General features: G+C 33.1%; 1 protein-coding gene across 5 annotated transcripts; it reads right to left on the bottom strand.

The window, feature by feature from the left end:
* Positions 1–946: 946 nt before the first annotated feature.
* LOC111302858 (CHD3-type chromatin-remodeling factor PICKLE-like) lies at positions 947–17,918 on the bottom strand. 5 transcript variants are annotated; one of them, XM_089741920.1, is made up of 32 exons: positions 17,788–17,918; positions 16,902–17,013; positions 14,778–14,924; positions 14,345–14,485; positions 14,095–14,249; positions 13,859–14,020; positions 13,077–13,324; positions 12,880–12,975; positions 12,646–12,782; positions 12,354–12,566; positions 12,170–12,277; positions 11,402–11,452; positions 11,207–11,306; positions 10,708–10,850; positions 10,499–10,602; positions 10,167–10,305; positions 9,877–10,046; positions 9,228–9,294; positions 9,006–9,128; positions 8,366–8,475; positions 8,190–8,271; positions 6,980–7,177; positions 6,605–6,755; positions 6,402–6,507; positions 6,140–6,214; positions 5,330–5,391; positions 5,147–5,223; positions 4,691–4,821; positions 3,536–3,911; positions 2,302–2,434; positions 1,835–1,908; positions 947–1,646 (listed from the first exon to the last, which is right to left on the bottom strand). In XM_089741920.1, the coding sequence occupies exons 3-32, from the start codon at positions 14,919–14,921 to the stop codon at positions 1,092–1,094; spliced, it is 4,431 nt and encodes a 1,476-aa protein (XP_089598046.1). In that variant the 5' UTR covers positions 14,922–14,924; positions 16,902–17,013; positions 17,788–17,918; the 3' UTR covers positions 947–1,091. The 5 variants fall into 5 exon arrangements, with proteins under 5 accessions (XP_089598046.1, XP_022754462.2, XP_022754458.2 ...); XM_022898727.2 differs by lacking the exon at positions 16,902–17,013 and having other exon boundaries at positions 1,809–1,908; XM_022898723.2 differs by lacking the exon at positions 16,902–17,013.
* Positions 17,919–22,277: the final 4,359 nt, after the last annotated feature.

The raw sequence follows: 22,277 nt of genomic DNA, 5'->3' as shown, positions 1-22,277 counted from the left end.
TTATATTAACAGTATATTATTTATTAATAATAAATTATATGTTAATATATTATTATAATATTTATTAATATAATAATATTGATTTATATATTATTTATTAATATAATATTATTTGTTAATAGATTATAATATTATTTATTAATTTATTAGAATATTATTTATTAATATATTATATTAATAGTATATTATTTATTAATAATATATTATTTATTTATTAATATAATAATATTTATAAGTAAAATTATACTAAAAAATATTGATAAATAATTTTACTCACATATATCTCTTTTTTGAAAAATGTCTTCTTCTTTTTAAATTCATAAGATCATTTTTAGAAAAATAATTGTATTTTTTGTTAATCCGTAAATCATTTTTTATTAACCAACTAATTTCTTACTAAAAAAATCTGAAAATATAAAAATTCTTTTTTGAAAATAATTTTTCGTAAAAGAAACAAATTGGATACCGTTGAAAGTCAACATGCAAAGACAAAGCTTTTAGTATTTTTCTAATTCGCTGCAGTAAGAAACCGAAACCATTGATTTATTGGCTTTGCTTCTTTAAGTTAGGCAGTCGGAAGAAATGCAAAACTGGCCAGCATTTTTTCAATAATAGGATTCACATTGTCCGAAGTTGGATGGTCCCACCGTTTTGTTGCCCATCTCATGAGGCAAAATTAAAAATACAAAAAACAAAAAGACAAAAGTACATAACAACACGAGAATATGGATTTTGTGTGATTATGTTTTATTACTATCAAAGAATCTTAATACTTATTCTTACAAAATCACATCTTGTTTGCTTTCAATTTCATCCTCCGTTCTTCTTTCCAAGAATTTTATAATTCTTTTTTTTTTTTAATCTTAAAAAATTAACATTAACACTTTCAATTTGAAATTTTCAAGTACATTTTACGGAGGATGGTGAGATTTATAAGATAACAAAATTGAAGCAAATTAAATATTCATAGAACACTAGAATTTTGAAAATGAAGCAATTTCTTCAAAAACAGCAAGAATCCTTTAAAAATATGTCTAACGGGATTATTAAAAGAGAATCAAGGAAAGTTTCAATAAATCAACCCTATGCATTCAATCATCCAAAACAATGACTCCCGCTCCAGATTTCTTTGTGCTTCCCCTCTCAGTTCCACTAGCCATAGCATCAGATTTGCCGCTGTCTTCATTCCCTGTTTCTTCCATCGTCACAACATCATTTCCATTAGTCTCTTGTGACAAACATTTTGAGTCAATCTGAGATGAATCCGCTGAAGCAGAAACACCACATGCCAATTTACTATCTTTTTTTATTGGATCTTGGCGCCAATCTGAGCTGCTATCTTTAAGTGGATCAGATCCCGTTAAATCTATGCCAATTTCGTCCACAATAGCAGGTTTCTCCGGTTTAGATTCCCTTGGTGCGTCCTCCATCTCAATTTCAGTCACAAAGGCAGGCTGTTGATTAGGTAGTGAAATGGACCCAGCTGCAGTGCTCTGTGATTCCTTCTCTGAAGTATGAGGATTGTGCTGTGCGGGTGAAAGAATCCAAGATATGTCCCCACAAATTTCTTCCAAAGAATGGAGGTTCTTCTTCAAATCCAGCCTTGACTGAACAACTTCAACGTTGTCCTCCAATATCTTGCAAACCTGCAACAAATTGGACAAAAAACAAGAAACCTGTTAATTAAAACATGGCCCTTGACCTCACTTTCCACAATTTCCATTTGCTAGAATGCTGAAAAAAGAGTGCAATAACATCCTATCCACTTAATCTTATTTGTTCAAGCCCCTTCAAACACAATGATGTACCTTATTGTAATGCTGAGGCAATTTACCTTATTGTAATGCTGAGGCAATTTCAATCGATCTGCATCATCATTGCAAGCAGCTGCTGAAATTTCTTCAGATGCTGCACAAGGATAATTCTAGTCATCACCAATGCAAACTGTGGAACTGTAAAAGATCATACAACCATTCGCAGCAACTCTTTGACCAACGCAAAGAAATCATATAAGGTGAAGAGAAGGTGATAGAGGACTAGTTATCTCTTTCTTTTATCTACCCTCCTTTTAGATTATGACTATATATAATCATTTCTCTTCAGACTAGAGATGATTATCTGGTAATCCAGAAAGCAAACTATCTATAGTTAAGAGGAAAAAATTAGTGTCTGCTTCCTGTAATGAATTTAACTTGCCTGCTTTAAGACAATGGTACTCATATATGAGAATGATGTCTGATCAATTGTAAATAGGTAATAACTATTCTCAACCAATTTTATGGTCAAGAAATTACAACTTACCAATTACTTCCGTTGGAGGTAAGTGGTCAATCACTTGGGAAGGGATCTCTGTTGACCTTGCATTTGGCATGTCTTCAACCTTTTGTCCATTCTCTTGCTCTTCACTTGCCAGCTCATTTGTTTTCATCTCACCCTAAGAGCAAAATTAAGGACAAGAGAAAACAGTAAGTCTGCTAGCATCTGTAAGCATTATTTAATTTCAATGTACATGCAACAGCTAAAAACCAGTTTTTGCAATGGAGAATATGCATGTTTATCATAGATTTAACATTGTAACATGGAGTTCAAGCTACAAAACTAGAAGATAGTTTCTAGCTATGCAGCCAACCATTGAACTAGACCAAATGGATTGTCTACAAGACAGTAATAACTATGAAAACCTTTGCAACATAACAACACAGATAAAAAGGGCTTGAATAATGAATTTAAATGTAGACAGCAGCAGCAATGCTTCAAGAAGTCAAATTATAACTTACCAAAAGACACCCCCATAGGTTTGCACAACTAACCAGTACGATATTACTAATGTACCTGAGAAATGACAAGCCTAGGTTTAATTTCCATTTCAAATAATTTCAAATGCGGCCAAGATCCCATCTCAAATTTCAATGCTCCAAATATAAAATCACATTCCAAAAACCCCATAAACAAGAACCAAACTCTTTTTTATCATGTTGTTCAACTATCATTCAGAAATGATGACTTAACAAAATTCCAAATCACTAATTAGTTCAACAGTGATGTGGAAAATGATTAAAACACAAAGGGGGACATTACTGGAGTAAAAATCACCACTAATGCCTGGGCTCATATTGTCATAAGATAATATGCGAAGGCACTGAATAAGAATCTTGGAATGTGTCAGCATTCAGGCTCTTGAAGTGAAAAAAACTGGTATAATTAATAATGCTGGATGAGTACAGTTCCCCCATTCAAACCAACTCCACCTGCCCTATAAAAAAAAAGCAACCTATTTCTGTTGACTTGGTAGCATTCCTTTATTATTTTACTTCCCTTTTCACTGTAGATGGATGTCCTTGCATGTAATATGATGTATTTTTCTCCCCTCTTATTAAAAGGAAGTCAAACAGTATAGAACACTATAAGCCAAAGTTCCCAAGAATTGCTTAGGCCAGAACTTCTAACCAGGTATCTCAGCCAATGACACTACATATGCAATAGAACAACACCCTTAGCCAACATTGCAGTTTCTGTTAGCAGTAGTTCAACTTACATAATATTCTTTCTGATACTCTGCAGTGAGCCCCTTTTCCAAGAGAAGCACCCTTTTCTTGATATATTCAACCTGCCTTCTCTGCATATCTCTAAAATGATACAAAATGGAAGAATCCTGGTACAGTTGTGCTTGGTTCACAGCATCAGCAACTCCTTGGGCAACCTCACCTCCTACATCATTCCCAGAGCCATTTCCCCGAGTCTGGTTTCCTGTTGATTCTACATTGGTTGTATTAGCACCATTTTGCACTTGAGAACCAGCTTGCCCTGGAACAGGAAGATTTATAAAGGGAAGATTCAACTCTTGACAAATGACCTCCTGAATTGTCAAGCCTTTATCATCAACAATAGCCTGCCATCTTCCATACCCATGCCTAACAATCAAATAAGTTAATATATGACAAAGTATTAATATAATGCACAAATCAAATCTTGACTCATCAGTATAACAATTGCATTAGAGTAGATATCATGCATAAAACTTGTTGACACTCATGCCTATCATAAATTTTATGCAAATTACCACTCTATAATTTGGACATATGTCCTTCATGACCTCCGTATACTAAAAGTACAATACCGACATTCAAAAGCAGCTAGCATAGGAACATAACAGACAGGCATCGGCATGCTAATTGAACTAATGTAGGTCCCTCCAATAACCTATTACATGGACATAGAAAGATCCGAACTTGATGTATATAGCACATGCTTTACTTCCTTTTACATCTAAGACTTCCCTATAATACACCACATAAAGAGCAGTCACTCAGGCAGAGAGCTCACTAGGGTGGAGAACGTCCATCCAAAGTCAACTAGGTTGGAGTCATAGATTGGTTGTACAAAATGGATCCTTGGAGTGCAATCTGTGTATCAGCATGAGATCCCCCAACTTCACTAGACTTCCACTAGTACAAAAAAACTGGCCACTAATTTGTCAGCAGACCATGATTTATTGCAGAAAAGGATGGGGTTCCAACAATGCACCTCCACACTTAAAGACCCTCAAACAATATTGACCGTAAAACATTACTTTTCTAATCACCAAGTCACTAATATTTCATTGTTAACTATAAAAATGAAAAGGTATAAAAAATATAACTGCAGCCATGCGGTGGCAGCAGTGAATGTCCAGAACCTCAGAGATACGTACTTTAAAACAGCACGCAGTAACAACAAATCATGTTCCTCTTTCCAAAATTTTCCACCCTTTAATGTGGGGTAGCGCATGATAATATCATCGGTGAAAATGCGGGTGCCAGGTTTTTCTGATGCATCCTTCACCTGTTTTTCAAATATTGACAAAACAAGATAATATATTCAATGGGTCAATCTCAAAGTTATGGGTATATCTTTGCCATTAATTTCATATATACAGTAAATTTCCAATCATAATTTGACTAAAATTACTTTTATATTTTCCTTATTTTTTTAGTAGCCTAAAACACTTTATTCCAAAGTACCCTTTAAAATGCAAAAGAACATCTGAAATTTTACATCATACATGAAAATCAACATTTCTCCAAGAAACATTATGTTTCACTTTTGAAATTTATAAAAAGAAAAGGAGAAGAATCAAACTCCAAAAATCCAAATTGGCAACACTCACCTTCTTGCTTACTAAAAGCAGGACAGCTATCCTAACCAGTACATCTTGAATTCTGAGACCTTCTTTTGGAACACCATCTACAAACAAAGATTTAAATTGTAGATTGAATGTCAAACACCAAGGGAAAACCAAAATTGAAGGTAAAGAAAACAAAAAAAATGCCATGCAGCATTGATCAATCACCTGAAAATGTAGGAGAGTCGGTTATATCTTCAGCAATATGAGTCAGGAAAAGAGTACCATAACTGAAAATAAGATTAAAAAAAACAAAGGACTATAAGTGACTATTTGGTTATCTCATGCTCTCACATATGCAGTAAAAGAAACATAGCAGGAGAACAAGATTTGCGCAAGCAAATTGCAATAGAGGAAATGAAGATTGATAAAAACTCTTGGAACCAATCAGTAAAAGAGGAGATAAAAAAGGCTTAGAACGCACAATAGCATGAATTCTGACAACCATCCATTCTACAGCACACCCAACAGATAGAAAGTTAAAAACTTAACAGTTGTATTTTCTACAAACTCCAGCCACATATACCACTCAAATCCAATAGCAAAAAATGTAATTATAAGTTACTATGTAGAGCACTCATACTATACACATGCAGTAAAAGAAACATAGCAGGAGAATAAGATTCGCACAAGCAAATTGCAACAAAGGAAATTAGATTGATAAAAAGTGTTGGAACCAATCATTAGCAGAGAATGAGATATAAAAGGCTTAAAGTGCACAAGTTAGAATGAATCCGACAACCACCCATTCTACAGCACAGGCAAATGATAGAAAGTTAGTAACTCCACAGCTGTATTTTCTACAAACTCCAAATCACATATGTGCAAAGATCATTCAAACCCAATAGAAAACGAACATAAAATGTCACTACCTGTAAAATACTAGCTAAGACTTCAGTATAACATGTTCAAAATATCTATAATACATACACAGATATGGCAAGAGATAAACAAATAAGAAAAAGTCACTTTGCATACTCTTTTATTTCATCATAAGTCTTCTGTTTTAAGCGAGACGCAAACTCCTTCCAGTCAAAATCCCCAATCCCAAACCTGAAGTGTAAAATAAATTACACCAATCAACATACCACAATGAGACTCAGAATATTAAACCCATCAAAGCTTCACATTCTAGCAATCAAAACTGTCCCAAGTAAAAGCTAGTTAATAATGTTTACCCACACAAAGAGAGAAATAACCCATCAAATAGCACCCAAAACATTATAACAGAAGGACTGACCTCATCAATATCTGTACAAATGCAGCCCTCTGACTCTGATTGAACCCAAGCACCCTGAATGACTTCCCTTCACCTTCCATCAGAGGAATTGGCTCCATGTTATCCACTGCAAAATTACTTAGAAATTGAAAAGTTGATTGAAACATATTAATATATTCTTGCCACTGAAGCATCGACACCTTTTGAGGACAGGAAAAACATACCACGAACTCTCTTCCTGTAAGGCTTTCTCCCAGATTGATTTCCAGAGGAAGTTGTATCACCATCAGTCAATTCAGCTTCAAAGTTATCATCCTCACCATCAGAGCTTACATCTTCCAAACCAGCAAGGTCATCTTCTTCTACAGATACCATCTGAAGAAATTCAGAAGGCAGATGATAAATTCCTTAGCAAAAAGAATAGAAAATAAATCTTCCTAAGATAACACTAGGAAATCAATAAGTACCACCACAACATTAGGAACAAGCACGATCAATAAGCAGGGTTGAGCTAAGCCATACAACTGCTGAGGCACCTTAAACAAACCAACTGCTGAGGTCCTCAATCAAGTTTCGATGTTATGGTGATAATACAATACCTGCTTACGGTTTCTCTTTCCTTTTCCCAGAGCATTGGACTCCTCAACTTTATGAACTTCATATCTGTCTCGCAACAACTCTTCCCAGTAACTTGTTCTTTCAGAATTGTTCATGGTATTTTTATTTTCCACGGCCACCTTTTGAGCTTCTTCCTCTGCAACAGTTTCTGCTTCCTCAATGAATTCAAAATTAGCTACCTGCAACAAATAACAGTATTTCTTTTCAGTAAGAAACCAAAAGGCAGTGAATGAATCCATGTGATTCAACAAACTTGCAACACCAACAATATACTCAGCAGTATATGTGATAAAGTTCTCTATTTGGCAGTCCAATCATGCTTGTCCAAGAAAGCCAATTATCTAATGACAGGTCACACTTGCTCAAATCTTTATCCAATTCAGACATTATACCTAAGTTTTAAATATCATTCATTGGAAATGGCCAAAAAATGGATGCTCCATTCCAAACATATCCAAACCAAGTGCACACCCATTTCTTATTACCGGTCTATGTACAAAGAACAAACAAAAGATCCAATGCTTACATCAGATCCTATTTTGCCATTGCAACAGATTTCAGCGAGCCCCCAATTCAGTAAATGACTTCGCTTGCCAATGTTTAATTTCTCAATTACAAGCAAGTACTACAAGTAAAAAAATTTTAACTATTGCCTAACATAACCCATGGAGAAATAAAAAGCCTTCTGGATATGGCAGACTAATACCTAGGGGTACTAATATTATTCCGAGTGAAAGAATGTCCCATCAAAGTAAAATATCTTAGACAATTAGGTGGCAAGTCTCACAACTGCAATCCACACAAAACAACCCTCAAGAAACCAATCTACTATCATTGCACTGAATATTCTATTATTGAAATATTCTGCAAAACAAGGTTCCGTAAAGGCAGGTTCCAGAATTACTAATTTTTGGCACTCAGAAAAAGTCAGACCAATATATGTACCAGGGAGACACCTAGAAGAAAACTCTTTCTTCCAAAAATGTTAATTTTAGATGTGCTAGATTTGGAATTTTAATGATGAGAATTTCAAAAACAATTCAATTAGCAACATGTATCAGGTCATATTTATTTTAAGCCTATATAGTCACTTATTCAAGCCAAGTTAGTTGATCAACCAGTAAGAAGAAGGAAGCATAGCTGATAAGTAATAGCTAAATTAAGCAATTTAAGATAAAAAGATAGACAAACCTTAAAGGCCTTCAAAAATCCATCCTCCTCTTCATCATCCACTGAGGCCTCTTCATCGCCAACTTGTTCACGATCAAGTAATCTATCAAAAGGTAAAAAAAACAGGAATTAAACTTTTAAGCTGCAGAGGCATACATCAAATCAAATCACAGCAACAAGAGAGAAAAATAGAATACCTATCAATAGCAGCATCATCATAATGAATTTGACGAGACTTTCCTGCTTCATCATTCTCATCAGCAAATAGTTCTTTTGAGCCATATCTGATGATGTCATCCAACTCCTCCTAAAGTAAATAACAACCAATTACATTTTCAGCCACATGATTGTATTTCTTCTTTTTGGAGAGGAAGCAAGATCTGACAATAAAACCTTACTCTAACCCAACATCTCCCAGTAGAAACCAAACAACTTACTTTCATTCATGAGCACAAGCATGAGAAACACACTATATTGGAGTTTCGAGAAGTCACAACACACTGTTTTGGTTTATTGACAATGCACGGACAATTGGCAAGGACAGCCCAGGAAAAATGCATTCACATCATTGGTAGGGATTGCTCAAATGACAATCTCCTTTCATATTGAGTTTTAACCTAGTGTTGTTCTCCGGCAATTTATTCATTTAGGATTCTTTAAGTTTTGCTTCTAAACCCCATCTTATTCCAACATAATAATATACAAATATACTCATTTATAAGCCTGGTAAGTTATATCCTTCTAAACCATGTAATCATTCCATGCTCATTCCTAGCCCACAACTTAGTTAATTTCCAAATCTTTCTCAATCACCATTATGTCAAAAATCTACAATACCTGATTAATATTTTGAGCCTTTAGCCTCCCAACAACAAGATGCTCCAAAACCATTTTCTTCTTGGTCATCTGCATCATCCTTTCTTCTATGGATCCTCGAGTTATGAGCCGATAAATCATCACCTATAACACAGATAATACTCCTCATCAGAAAACATAAAGGGAGGGGGGGGAGGGGGAGAGAAAGGCTTGCCTTATATAAAACAAGGAATCAACTTTAACCTTGTTCGTTTGCCCGAGCCGATGAGCTCTAGCCATTGCTTGTAAATCAGCGTGGGGATTCCAATCACTATGGAGAATGACACATATTTTCACTAAGTGAACCAAAAACAAAGTAGGGGAACATGTACAATCTGAATATCTAGTAATAAAAAATTTACAATAATAAATAAACAAGCAAACAAAACTTTGAAGTCATTAAGGTTTCAATATCATACAGGGAAAACATACAAACTAGCAATAGTTCATTTATTAAGCTAGCAATATTGTAATTTTAAATCCTTATATCATTCACTCTACAATAGCAGAAACCTAATATGCGGCCACTAGGTATTGTATAGGCAATATTAGGTTTCTGGTCCTTACAACATTCGCTCTAGTGACCACAACGCAATATGCAACTTGCTCAATTACTAAAACTTCTACATTAATTTTGGGAATTCAGTCCTTCCATTTTAGCAGAATATCATTCAATCCAAAAGCAGTTCGTCTTACCCCGCAATCAAGATTTACCCTACTCAATCAAATAAAGCTTAAGACTAAACAATCAACTACCATGAAAGAAAACATTCCATCATATAAATCTCCCACTACAAACAGAAAAAGTGGAAACAGAAAATGGAAAGGATATATAAGAGGGTAATTGTTTGACCTATCGTAAATGATAACCGTATCTGCAGTAGCAAGATTTATACCCAAGCCACCAGCTCTGGTAGAAAGCAAAAAACAAAACCGGGAAGAGTTTTTGGCATTAAACCGATCTATGCGTATCTGCCTCTCAGCTCCACCAACCTTTCCATCTATACGTTCATACTGCCAGTTCTGAAAATAAAACAACATAATAAGTAAAATTTTTCCACATGTCTGTGAACCAACCATTTCAGCATAAAAACTTCATGTTAATGCAGAAGGATGTAAACAGAAACAGCATCACATTAACACCTTGTAAGTACAGTAATCCTCCAGTAAGTCCAACATGTGCTGGAATTGTGAATATATAAGAACTCTATGTCCCTGCTCTTTAAGCTTTACCATCATCTTGTCCAACAGTTGCAATTTTCCAGATGATTCCAAGAGCTGTCTGTAAAGCCATAAAGAAAAGGTAGAAGTAGATCAGTACATAATTTTAGATCACTAAAAGTCTAAAGGAGATATATAGCATACAGAAGAATACTTTCAACAGTAGGTCAAGATAAACAATTCCCATTATAACAAAAAAAAAAACAAAGTTAAAATATTGAAATTTTAGCAGAAAAATAAGCATATAACTTTACTTGTAAGCCTCATTTGCATCTTCAATATCTGGTTCAACCCCTTCCAACATATAAGGATGACAACATAGTTTTCGCAACTCCATAACCACATTGATTAGAGATATCTAACCAGGGAAAAACATATGTCAGCTAAGTAGTAGGGCAACCTGCCCTGGCAAAACAGTGGCTGGGGGGAGAGAAGAAGCTTATTTCGAAACATGTGAGCTTACTTGTGGACCACCACGTCGGGTAAGTATTTGATAGTTACGAGTCAAAATCGCCTTGTAATATTCTTTCTGCTTGCTACTTAATTCAACACGTAAAATGAGTTCCTTCTTGGGAGGAAGTTCCTTCATGACATCCTTCTTCACCCCTGCATTCATAAATAATTTGCAACTAGTTTTTCAGCAAGATTGTAAGTTGAACCAGTAAATAAACAAAATACGGATCCAAGAACTATAGCTTTAGCAAGCCCAAAAGAATATAAATATTCTTTCCCAATAAGACAAAGCCCATTGAATCAAACGAAAAGAAAGCCAATGCGAAATAGCCTGCATTGCTTTACAGGAACAGGTGTTGAAGTACCATGCAAGTTGTCCACAGGATATGGAGGTATTGAAATCAAAGCCACTACCAGTTAGACAACATTTTGTTCATAAGAAGGAGAAGCATGCCACTAAGCAAGCAAAATAATACATAAGATCCTCAGGAAAGGTTTAAGATTTATACTTCTAAGGAGATGTGGGGCCAACATTTTATGAAGTCTAGAAATCTGCTCCTCCTGACTGATATCCTTAAATTCTTCCTGGAACTCCTCTAAACTTCCAAACTGCAAGTAGGTGAACAAAATAAAGCCTTATAAAATCTTCCAGCAACCCTTCTTGATTAATAATCCATATTCCACAGAACTAACATGATACTAACCTTTCCGGCATCAAGGAAGTGCATTAGCATGAAAAGTTCATCCAGATTGTTCTAAAACAAAACAAATAGCCACAAGTCATAAATCGTAATACCATACAAAAATCTAATTAAATTAAAATTTACTATTCTGAGACAAAACAGATGACAAACTGGAGTAATTATAAAATGTTAAGAATCAGCAAACAGAAAGCTAGAACCAGAACTCAAACTGGGTAGCCTTCTTTCATCCTTGGGAAAGAATTGATGACCTAGGAGAATATAAACAAGACATTAACTAATACACTTCTAGAAATGAGCGTTTTATTCCTAAACAAGTTTCCACTTTAGTTAAAGACACAAGACATGAATGCATATCGTTAAGTACATAGGTTAGTGCCAGTTCTTAAAAGAAGTGACATATACTGCTTGACTTTATTTGTTAACACTGAAATTTTAAATTTTGAAAATTTTATCTCAAATAAAAATTTAATGGCTATTTAGGTAAAAAGGTAACAAAAAATAACAAAGAGTAAATAAAGAACTGAAAGACTTAAATTATGAAAACTTGGAGAGCAGTGTTAATCTTGAGACACCAAAAAGAAAGCATGTTGCAAAACATGGGATGAAAGGACTAACATGCAACATAATTGGGCCAATGCTGGACAGCATATTCATAATTCATTGAACAAGCATGGCAAAGTGTCATCCAAATCTAGGTATCTGAAATTTTAATGATATTTGTGATGATTTTCACTATCTCCAATATAATACCAAAAACAAAGAATAAACCTGAAGAGGAGTTCCAGTCAAAAGAGTGCGGTGGTAACTGGTATACTGCTTCAATGAAAGAAACAACTTTGAATCCTTATTCTTGAGCCGATGACCTTCATCAACGATCTACAAAATGATGCTAGAATTAGCAAAAACTCACTTACAAACTACCAAACAGATTCAATGAGCAACAAAATTTCACCATGCACTCCCACTTTATTGGCTTCAATGATGCTGTGTCCAAGTTAATCATCTCATATGATGTTAACAGGACATCAAACTTTATCCTATCTTGCTTGCTTTCACTAACAATTTGACCAGATTTCTTTTTCCTGATCTTTTTATGACTTTTAGGATGATAAAATTCATATTCCCTTATAACTGCACGGGCTTGGGCAGAGCCAACATACATAACCTGCATCATGTGTACCCTCAATTACAATAGCATATATTGGCAACCAAAACTAACAATTTGATATTTTTCATGTACATACAACATTCATTTGAGGAGCCCATGTTGCAAACTCCCGTTCCCAGTTCCGTAATGTTGAAAGTGGTGCCACTACCAAATGAGGAGCAACATTCTCTTCAAAAAGAGATGCTAAAAAAGCAATACTCTGGATGGTTTTACCTGCAACCAACAAAATCAAAGCATTTGCAACCCCATTATCAAGATATAAACTACTCAAACTCCTTCAAAAAGCAACCTCTCTTCAAACAGGACTTACCAAGGCCCATCTCATCAGCAAGAATTACATGTGTTTGTTTGGACCAAGAAAAACGCAAGAAGTTCAGCCCTTCAAGTTGGTAAGGATGCAAAGAGCCTAGAATTCCATGAAAATGATGTCAGCAATTAATAATTACCAAATTATGTGTAAGCATACTCAGAAAAGTTCCAGATTGCAAGGGAAAAATCAGAATGTACCTCCAAAAAGAAAGTCAGGACTATGTTCATACTGTTGAAATTCCTTTGATTTTTTCTTGGACTCAAAAGCATCTCGAAGGCTGCTTTTTTGCTTACTAGCAGAAGATTTATGAGATTTGGACTGAATTTTATTAAATCTCTCAATTTCAGGTTGAAATGCAGATATGTCTGATTCGAACTCCCAATAACATTCATCATAAGGAAGTTCTTTATACTTCACAAGGTACTCCTCATCATCATCATCTCCCCTAAAAAATTTAGTATGCTTATCAGACTTCTATGTAAGCTATTGAACCAGCAACCAATGCTGAAAAAAGCACATAAAAACACCAATCCAGATCTGCAAACAGTAAAGTATAACACTGCCCAGAACTCAGGTGATGTTGAATAAGAGAGAATGATTATTGTATGTCTGCATGTTCCAACTTTAACTAAAAGATAAAATCACACTTTTTTTTCTGCAAGCTCTTAGTATTTTTAAATTAATGATGCCATTTATACCCCCCCAGGCAAAAATAATAAAATCAAACCAAAAATAAGAACACAAACAAAAAACAAAACAAAAAAAACCAAAAGAGAGAGTGAGAGAGACCCAACCAGTAGAGAACCTTCAAAGTGAAACATTATTCCAAATCAAAATCAAATGATCAAAATCAAGGACGTACAACTTAGATATATATATATACTTCCAAATGAAACTATCATCCAAATCAAAATCAAATGATCAAAATTGAGAACATATAACTTATATATATTAAAAAGAAAGTTTTATATAGGTGAACCTGCAAGCAAGAATTCGATCAACTGTTGTCCACTCAGGTCTAATGGCAACAAAGTCATCTTCAGAGCTATTGTTTGATGTCATTTGTCGATGGAAGTTGTTCACCTTGGTCCTTAAACGAGGATTGGACTTGAAAGCTTTTAGGAACTCCTTCTCAGGTACCCTAACACAATCGAGTAGCTATATAGTCAATGTTTGCTTAAAAAATATCATAAATGCAATTACCCATAAAATTACCAAGTGCAATGCAAATAAGATAATCCTTTCCACTTCACAAGATACTGTTTCACAAATATTTGTTTTGAACCCAGCTTGGAAGCATCATTATCATCAGCCACAGTAGGACGCATTTCACAATCCAATATCTTGTCAATATCATTCAGAGGGCTAACCTACAAGAGCAAAAAGATAATTCTCAGCTGCCGCAAACTATCAAAATTATCCAAGAAATGTGTTCACTATATCGCAAAGTACTATCGAATCGTACGCATTCAGGGCATCTCCAGTTGTCAGGAGGTGGAGCAGCTTTTAATGGGGGAAGTAAACACTTTAGGTGGTACGCATAAGTACATGTTTCGCAACTCAAGAGATTCTCACTCTCTCCACAGGCTTGGCACGAGTTTTCTTTCTGTGATTTTAATCATTAAAACATGGTAAATTGAAAGTAAAACTAAATTAGCAAGAACCATTTGAACGTCCCATATCTAAATTAAGAAGAACAAAAACATAAAACAAAAGAATGAAAGATAATGCCAACATTGTTCTCTGCAATTGACCTTCAGTATTTTTCACAACACAAAGTATATATAAAGATTAAATGTGATACAAAAAGGAAAGGAAGAATAGGCATCTTATTTAGAGGCAATAGTTGTATCAGAAACATAAAAACAAATATTACAGAAGAAAAAGAGAAAACTGACCGCATCAGTCCTGACTATCCTTTCTAACATCTCAGTTTTACCAGATTTTCCAGACACAAAATCGGCATCATCATCTGATTCATCCAGACTATAAATTGGCTTTCGATCTGATCTAACCCGAAGCCTCTCAACCAAGCTACTCATCTTCTGCAAGAAAGACAAAATACATGTATTTTAAAGACTTTAAAGTACCAAGACTAGTGTTCACTTGTGAAATGAAGGAATGAATTAAACAATAAAAACAAAAATTACTAAAATTCATAAGAAGAAAACATCAATCCAGTGCAATGCTAAAAGAAACATAGACCTTATTCCAACATTACAGAAGAAATAGAAGAGACAGTGGTTTTTTTGCCATTTATATTATTGAGACGTTATAAAAACAACTACCACAAAGCATAATCTAAAACAATTGATTATTGTATTTACTTTATAAATCTTGCAGTACCAAACACTTACACAAAGTATATAACAAAGGAAATCTAGGTAGATCAACAAAAAAAAAAATAGCAGTTACTAGAATAAATTAAAAAAAATGGATATAGCATTCAAGTCAACTGCCATGCAAAAGATAATCGTTATTCCACCAGGCGAACTACTAAATTTTACCACAAGCAAAATGACAAATAAGGCAAAATTTCCAGTCAAAGATTCTTATCATGATGAATTTGCTCTCATTGCATAACCAGGTTACTACCTGCTTTATGATTGTAGAGAGTTTGCTCTCAATTGCAATTTCCAATCATAAGGCAAGGCCAAAGAAGTCCTCAGTATCCTATCAAGATCCTTTCTCTCTTCAGCTTATTAATAATGATTCTAACAATCTGGATCATGTTTAAGTAATAATTATCAGCTTGCGGTATCTAGCTGGTAATGGGCAACTTAATAACTACAAAGACAGAAGAATGAAGAATATGTTTGAAGTACAGAGGGTACAGGGAAACTGCATAATGTTCAAGATCTGGGTCACAATCAGGTAGCATTTAACATAGCTTCATCCATATGGAATGAACTTGAAGAAGATACCACTTTTAAGAAAAGATCAGAAAGAAAGTTAACGAACGAAATGAATAACATTCCGTAAATAACTATATTGGAAATACATCTAGATAAAGAACTAGCTCCAGATTATTTTAAATGCCAAATTAACTTCTTCCAGACGATTACTTTGTCAGTAACTTTTCACCAAGAATAAAATTAGATATTCAAATTCTTTTTTTTTTTTTAGATTTCGATGATAAAATCCTAATCCAATTTTTTTTAATTCAAAGTTTAGTGGCTTTTTTAGGATTAAAATTACTCTTCTGTTAGTTTGTGTCAAAATTTTCTGATAATATAGCATTGTGTTGACGCAATGAAATGGCATTTCAAATTTATCTCTGAAATGCCAAGAAAGGGCTAAACAACTAGTCCCCATAATTATGATACGTAAAGAATGTGGAAGTTTTATTATCCACAGGACATTATGCAATTAACTACATCTAACTTGATTATCTTCCTTAGTGCACAAGAGATATTCACTCTTAGCTATTGCCAATCCACAGTTGCACTGTCACGGATGAAAAAGAATGGGTCGTCACACAACGTGAAAAACCATATGACGAGCCTGCCACACTCTAGATAACAAAATTATTTCAACATAGACAAAAATCCATAGGGGCACAAAGTGCAATATTTATGAGTGAGGATAAACAATGAAGATGCATAATTTGGCAATGAATTCAACCGACATGGATTTAAGCAGCACATAGTTTCTTTAAATCTACTTCTATAAACAATTTTTCATTCACGATCTAAGTACCTTCCATATAGGAAAAGTTCCAGCTAGAAAAAAAATAGAGCATACACACGGCCTATTTAAAACGTGTTTCACATGGTCTATTTAAAACATAAAACACATGAGTAAGATGAAATTGAGAAAAAGAATAATTCCCCCCCCCCCCCCCCCAACCCACACACAAACACAAAAGGAAAGAAAAAGACAACCACAAATTAGCATAAAATGGTCATTCATCTTGCTTGTCTCTTTGTTCATTAAATTAAAAGACTTCAATAAAGCAGTGCATAAAATTGGCACACACGTGGAGCCAAAAGCAGGGACCATAATTCAGAAGAATGTTATACCTCAAGGATCGTGACTGCACAAGCTAGTTCAATAAACACAGCCACCTTTAGCTAGCACAGTTAACAGTGAAAAGACAAAATAATCTAAAGGACGGAGCTTCTGCAGCAAACACTACAGGAAGACAAAGAAAACGGTTCAAGAAGAAAAGTCATTCAGATCATGGCAAAAAAACAATAGAGTTAATGGAACCACCGCGTAGTTTAATCTGAAAGTGATAAGTCACCCCAAAAAGAACTAATTGGATCAATGATGCAGTAAATAAACCCAGAACAACCATGAAATTGGCTGTAGAAGGAAAGAAAACATGCATTGTGACAACATCTGACTATACGGTTTAATTCAAAATGTCAAAATTGATGCAAATTCCGATCAAAATATCCAATCACCATAACATACAGAATCAACAAAAAAAAAAGGTTAAAAATTACCAAAAGTGCTGAAACTTAATGCAAAAGACATATCCACTCACATAGTTACCATTAAACAACTATAAACTATAGGGTTTCATGTCTGTTTTTTAAACTGAATAAATTATAATTTTCAATCAAATTTCATCCCGAGCACAACAAAGAAAAGACATGCACTCACATGTATGCATGACAAAGCAAAAATCGTATAAGAAATGCCACTTATCAACCCTAAACTGAACTTTCAAACTGACACGTAAACAGTAATACCAAAAAGTAAAAGAAACATATCTAAGCGAAAATTTCTTCATAGAAACACAAAATTTCAAGCAAAAACCACAATCCCCACTTGGAAGAGCCTCGTGGAAGTTGACATTAAAGCCTCATTCCAACATTCTTAGGTACTTGAATCTAATGAACTGATATGTAAAACATAAAAACAAATGTACAAGGAGGCAACGTAGACAAAAAGAATTACCAAGGGTTATGGGATCTGAATTCCCTTCAAGTACGTTGAAGTTGTTTCAGAGCCGAGAGCCGAGAGCCGGAGTTTCAGCGAGATGTAGGAAACACGATGGACCGGGGGAGGAGAGTCGAGATAGGCAGTGCAAAAATTTTAACATGAACCGCCGGTTTTTAATGGGGATTTTCAAGTGACGTAATTACCATGAAGTGCATGATAATATGCATTATTAGGAAGGGCATTATTGTCCTTTGAGCTGAAATTTACAGACTGTAAATAATTTAATGACAAGTTGTGGGATGCATTTGGAAAAAAATATATATATTTGTGGGTAGGTTGGTTAATTTTTTTTTGACCTTTTTGGAAATTAAGGGCAACAAGTTGATATGGGTATTACTGTCTTTTCACTTGATGGAAAAAATTAGGGAGCCTGTACCTTTAACTTTTTTTAATTAAACAAAAATGATTATTTTTAATGATTATAAGTTTTTCTTTCTTTCTTTTTTTTTTCTCAAAAGGTATTAGGTTTATATAGAAAATTAAAGTCGACCCACCATTTTTAATTTCAAAAATAGAATATCTAATAATTGAGAATTTAAAATATTCTGCCCATTAAGGCATCCTTAACGAGTTCAATGATAAACTAAATATGAAGAATCAAATATTTCAAAATTAACGATGTAACGTAAATTTTATGCAAAGGTGTGCATTATCTATATATATATATATATATTAATTTTATACACATGTATGATGATGCACGTGTAATTTTTATTTTTAAAAATTCATCTCAATAAATAATATTTTGGATGCTATGATAATGATAATTATAAATATCAATACTTTAATTTTGATTTGGGTATAATATAAGTAAAATTTGATAACTTTTATATTTTTAAAAATAATAATAAATACTAACAATTTAATTTGTATTTTTTATACTTTTAATAAAATTTGATAATTTTTTATATAATTTTAATTTAAAAAATTTTTGATAAAATTTTGATAACTTTCAATACAAATTTGGTAACATTTCATATTAATTTAGCAACTTATGATATAATTTTGGTAACTATTTATATAATTTTGATAATTTTTGATAAAATTTTAATAACGTCTTTGTCATAACATTTAAATCCGGGGATTTATCACTAGATATTGATATTAGGAGTCACCACCAATCTTTTTTGTTCAGGTGCGATTGGTCACTTAAAGAATTTATCATTTCACGAAACAACTAAGCTTGACTAAGGGTCCCTAAAAAAATAAGTTCAGGTCCATTAACCAGAACAGGGTTTGGGAGTACGGTTACGTATGAGGAAGGTTATAGTACCCTCACAATGCCCATCGAAAGAACTTAATTTTGTGTTATCCAATAAGTATTAAAAATTTTACCAAGTAATTAATTATTGAAAATTAATTTTAATTAACTCCAATACTTTTGACAGAAAATTAAGAAAATTCCCTCACCTCAAGAATATGTAAAAAAACTATTATTTCACTTGCAAAGACTCCGTCGTCGGATTATTTAACATTAAAAAATTTTTCAAGAAAGAAAAGGAAAAGAAATAAAAATTCAACTTTATATATAAATCCTTTTCTTTTCACTTTTAAAAAAACGCATTACTTTTGCATAAAGAAAATTGATACTTTTTAACTTTTTCTTAAAAAATTTTTTTTACTTTTAAAGAAAATTGGTACTTCCAACTTTTTCTCAAAATATTTTTTTAGTTTAATTTCAAAAAAAAATTAATACTTTCAACTTTTTCCTAAAAATATTTTTTAAATCTTTTTATCTTCAAGAAAAATTGATACTTTTAATTTTTTCCAAAATGCTTTTGGAAATTTTTATTTTAGAAATTTTATTTTATTTTTTTAAGGAAAATTGATACTTTCAACTTTTCCTTCAAAAAAATGTTTTTTAATTTTATTTTAGAAAAATCATTAAAAAATAAATAATAAAATAAAATAGTAAGAAATACCAAATAATTCTAAATAATAATAATAATAATATTAATTAATTAATTAAAAAAATTCTTAGAATGGCTCGGCTTGGCTTGGATTCGGCTCAGCTTGAGAGATAAAATCGACTCAAATGTGCAGCTCAACAGGAAACGGCTCGGCTCGATTAGAATCTAGGCGAAGAAGCAGGTCGTTGGTTCGGGTGCGTTACGGGTCGAGTCGGATCTTGACAAAACGCGTGGATCCTCTGGGTTTACTAACGTAAAAACGACGTCGTATTGGAGAGGGTATATAAGGTTAAAACTCGATCTTTCTTCATATTTCCCCTCTCATTTTCTCTCTCTTCCCTTCTTTTATCCTCTTTCTCTCTAAACAATTTTAGATTTCAGTTGAATGTTCTATCGAAATCAGGAAAAACACGTTGGAAACTTTAAAGTTGACCGAAAACTTCGTCGCAAAATTTAAGTTTCGTCGAAAAATTCATCGGAATCTGAAAATTTTTCAGAAATTTTTCAGAAAAAAAATGCTAAAATCTCCAAAAAGTTTTCTAAAAATTCTAAAGCCGCCTTCGAATTTTTTTTTGCTTCTATTTTCTTTCTGTTCTCCTCTATGTGTCCTTAGGTTCTACTTCAATATCTATTTATAGGGATTGATTAGAAGAGTTTTTGATCAATCCCAATTTCATTTGGGATTGGGATTCAAACTTTGAATCAAATCCCAACTTTGCCAATTCCCAAATTCACGGCCAAATCATTCCAATTTTTTTTATGATCCTAATCCTAATCCCAACCAAAAATTTATCAAGAAAAAAATAATAATAAAAATAATAGATAAATATATTAACAGATAACTAAAAGAAAATAATAATAATAAAATAATAATAGATAAAAAATATTAATAGATAAATAATAATAATAATAATCATAATAATAATGAAAAATAATAAAATTTAAATTAATTTAAATTAAATTAAATTAAAAGGAAAAGGAAAATGAGCCCATAATACCCATTTGGACCAAGCTCAATTGATCCGAGCCTAGATCAAATTGAGTGTCTACAGCTGCCTCTCTTTACATATTTTCTATGAAACAGAAATTGTGCAAAGACATAGACACCCATTCAAGACTCTTCTCAACACTTTTTTTTGTTGTTTTTTAGTTAAACTTTTGATTAAAACTCTTCTAGGTAGAGGCTCAACGACTTTGAGTAAAATAAACAAAGTTCCTCTAGGCAGAGGTTCAACGACTTTTGAAAAATAAAGCTCCTCTAAATAGAAACTCAACGACTTTTGAAAAGAAAATTGCTCTCTAGGTAGAGGCTCAATGACTTTGAAAAGTAAACAAAGCTCCTCTAAACAGAGGCTCAACTTTTGAAAAAATAAATAAAGCTCATCTAGACAGAGGTAATACAACTTTTGAAAGTAAATTGCTCTTTTAAACAGAGGCATCATAACTTTGAAAAATAAATTGCTCCCGTAAACAGAGACTCAACAACTTTAAGAAAAATAAACAAAGCTCCTATAATCAGAGGCTTAACAATTTTTAAAGAAATAAATAAAGCTACTCTAGACAGAGGCAATACAACTTTTGAAAGTAAATTGCTCCTCTAAACAAAGGCACCACAACTTTGAAAAATAAATTGCTCCTCTAAACAAAGGCTCAACAACTTTGAGAAAAATAAACAAAGCTCCTCTAATCAAAGGCTTAACAACTTTTGAAGAAATAAATAACTCCTCTAAACAGAAGCATCACAGCTTTTAAAAGTAAATTGCTCCTCTAAACAGAGGCACCACAACTTTGGAAAATAAATTGCTCCTCTAAACAGAGGCTCAACAACTTTGAAAAATAAATAACTCCTCTAAACAGAGGTAACGAACTTTGAAAGTAAATGGCTCCTTGACAATCACGTCCAGAAGAGTAAAAAATCTTGTTTGAAGGAACTTTAGGAGATTATGCCAAAAGGTCTTACAAATCGTTCCTGATACCAAAAGATATCATTTTTCAAGGATTAGAAACTTACCTCATAAGCTTTTTCTCAAACGAAAATTTAAAAAAAAAATTTCACATATGTCTTCTCCATATGGGATCCTGAAATACCCCTGCTTCTTGAATTTATGCACTATACTTTCTTGAATGTAGTATATGTTATGCAATGCGCATGAAATCCAATGCATGCTATGCAAATGTTGGCTAATTAATTTTTATTCAATTGTGGTACTCAAGTTTCTTAAACTCTTTTCTTGGGCCTTGAATCTTTTGTTCTTCAAAGACCAAGTCAGCGTAACTCTTAATCATCTCTTTCATTTAATTCTTATATCCTTTCTGTAAGCAATCTCTTTCCAAATTCAATGTATTTATCAAGAACTGAATATCTCAAATTTGCCTTTATCACTCCTAACCTTTCCAATGTAATGTAAAAATCTTTCATGTTATTATTTATTTATCAATCATTATTTCAATATCAAAAAGTAAGAATGTATTCACACATTTCTTCCATTGCAAGGTATTAATGAGAAAATAATAGGAATGGTTAGGAAATAATCA

This window comes from Durio zibethinus, chromosome 13 (assembly GCF_047325235.1).
Source record: "Durio zibethinus cultivar Kanyao isolate XHJ-2024 chromosome 13, ASM4732523v1, whole genome shotgun sequence".
Classification (NCBI taxonomy): Eukaryota; Viridiplantae; Streptophyta; class Magnoliopsida; order Malvales; family Malvaceae; genus Durio; species Durio zibethinus.
This window is presented reverse-complemented; position numbering and strand designations above follow the sequence as displayed.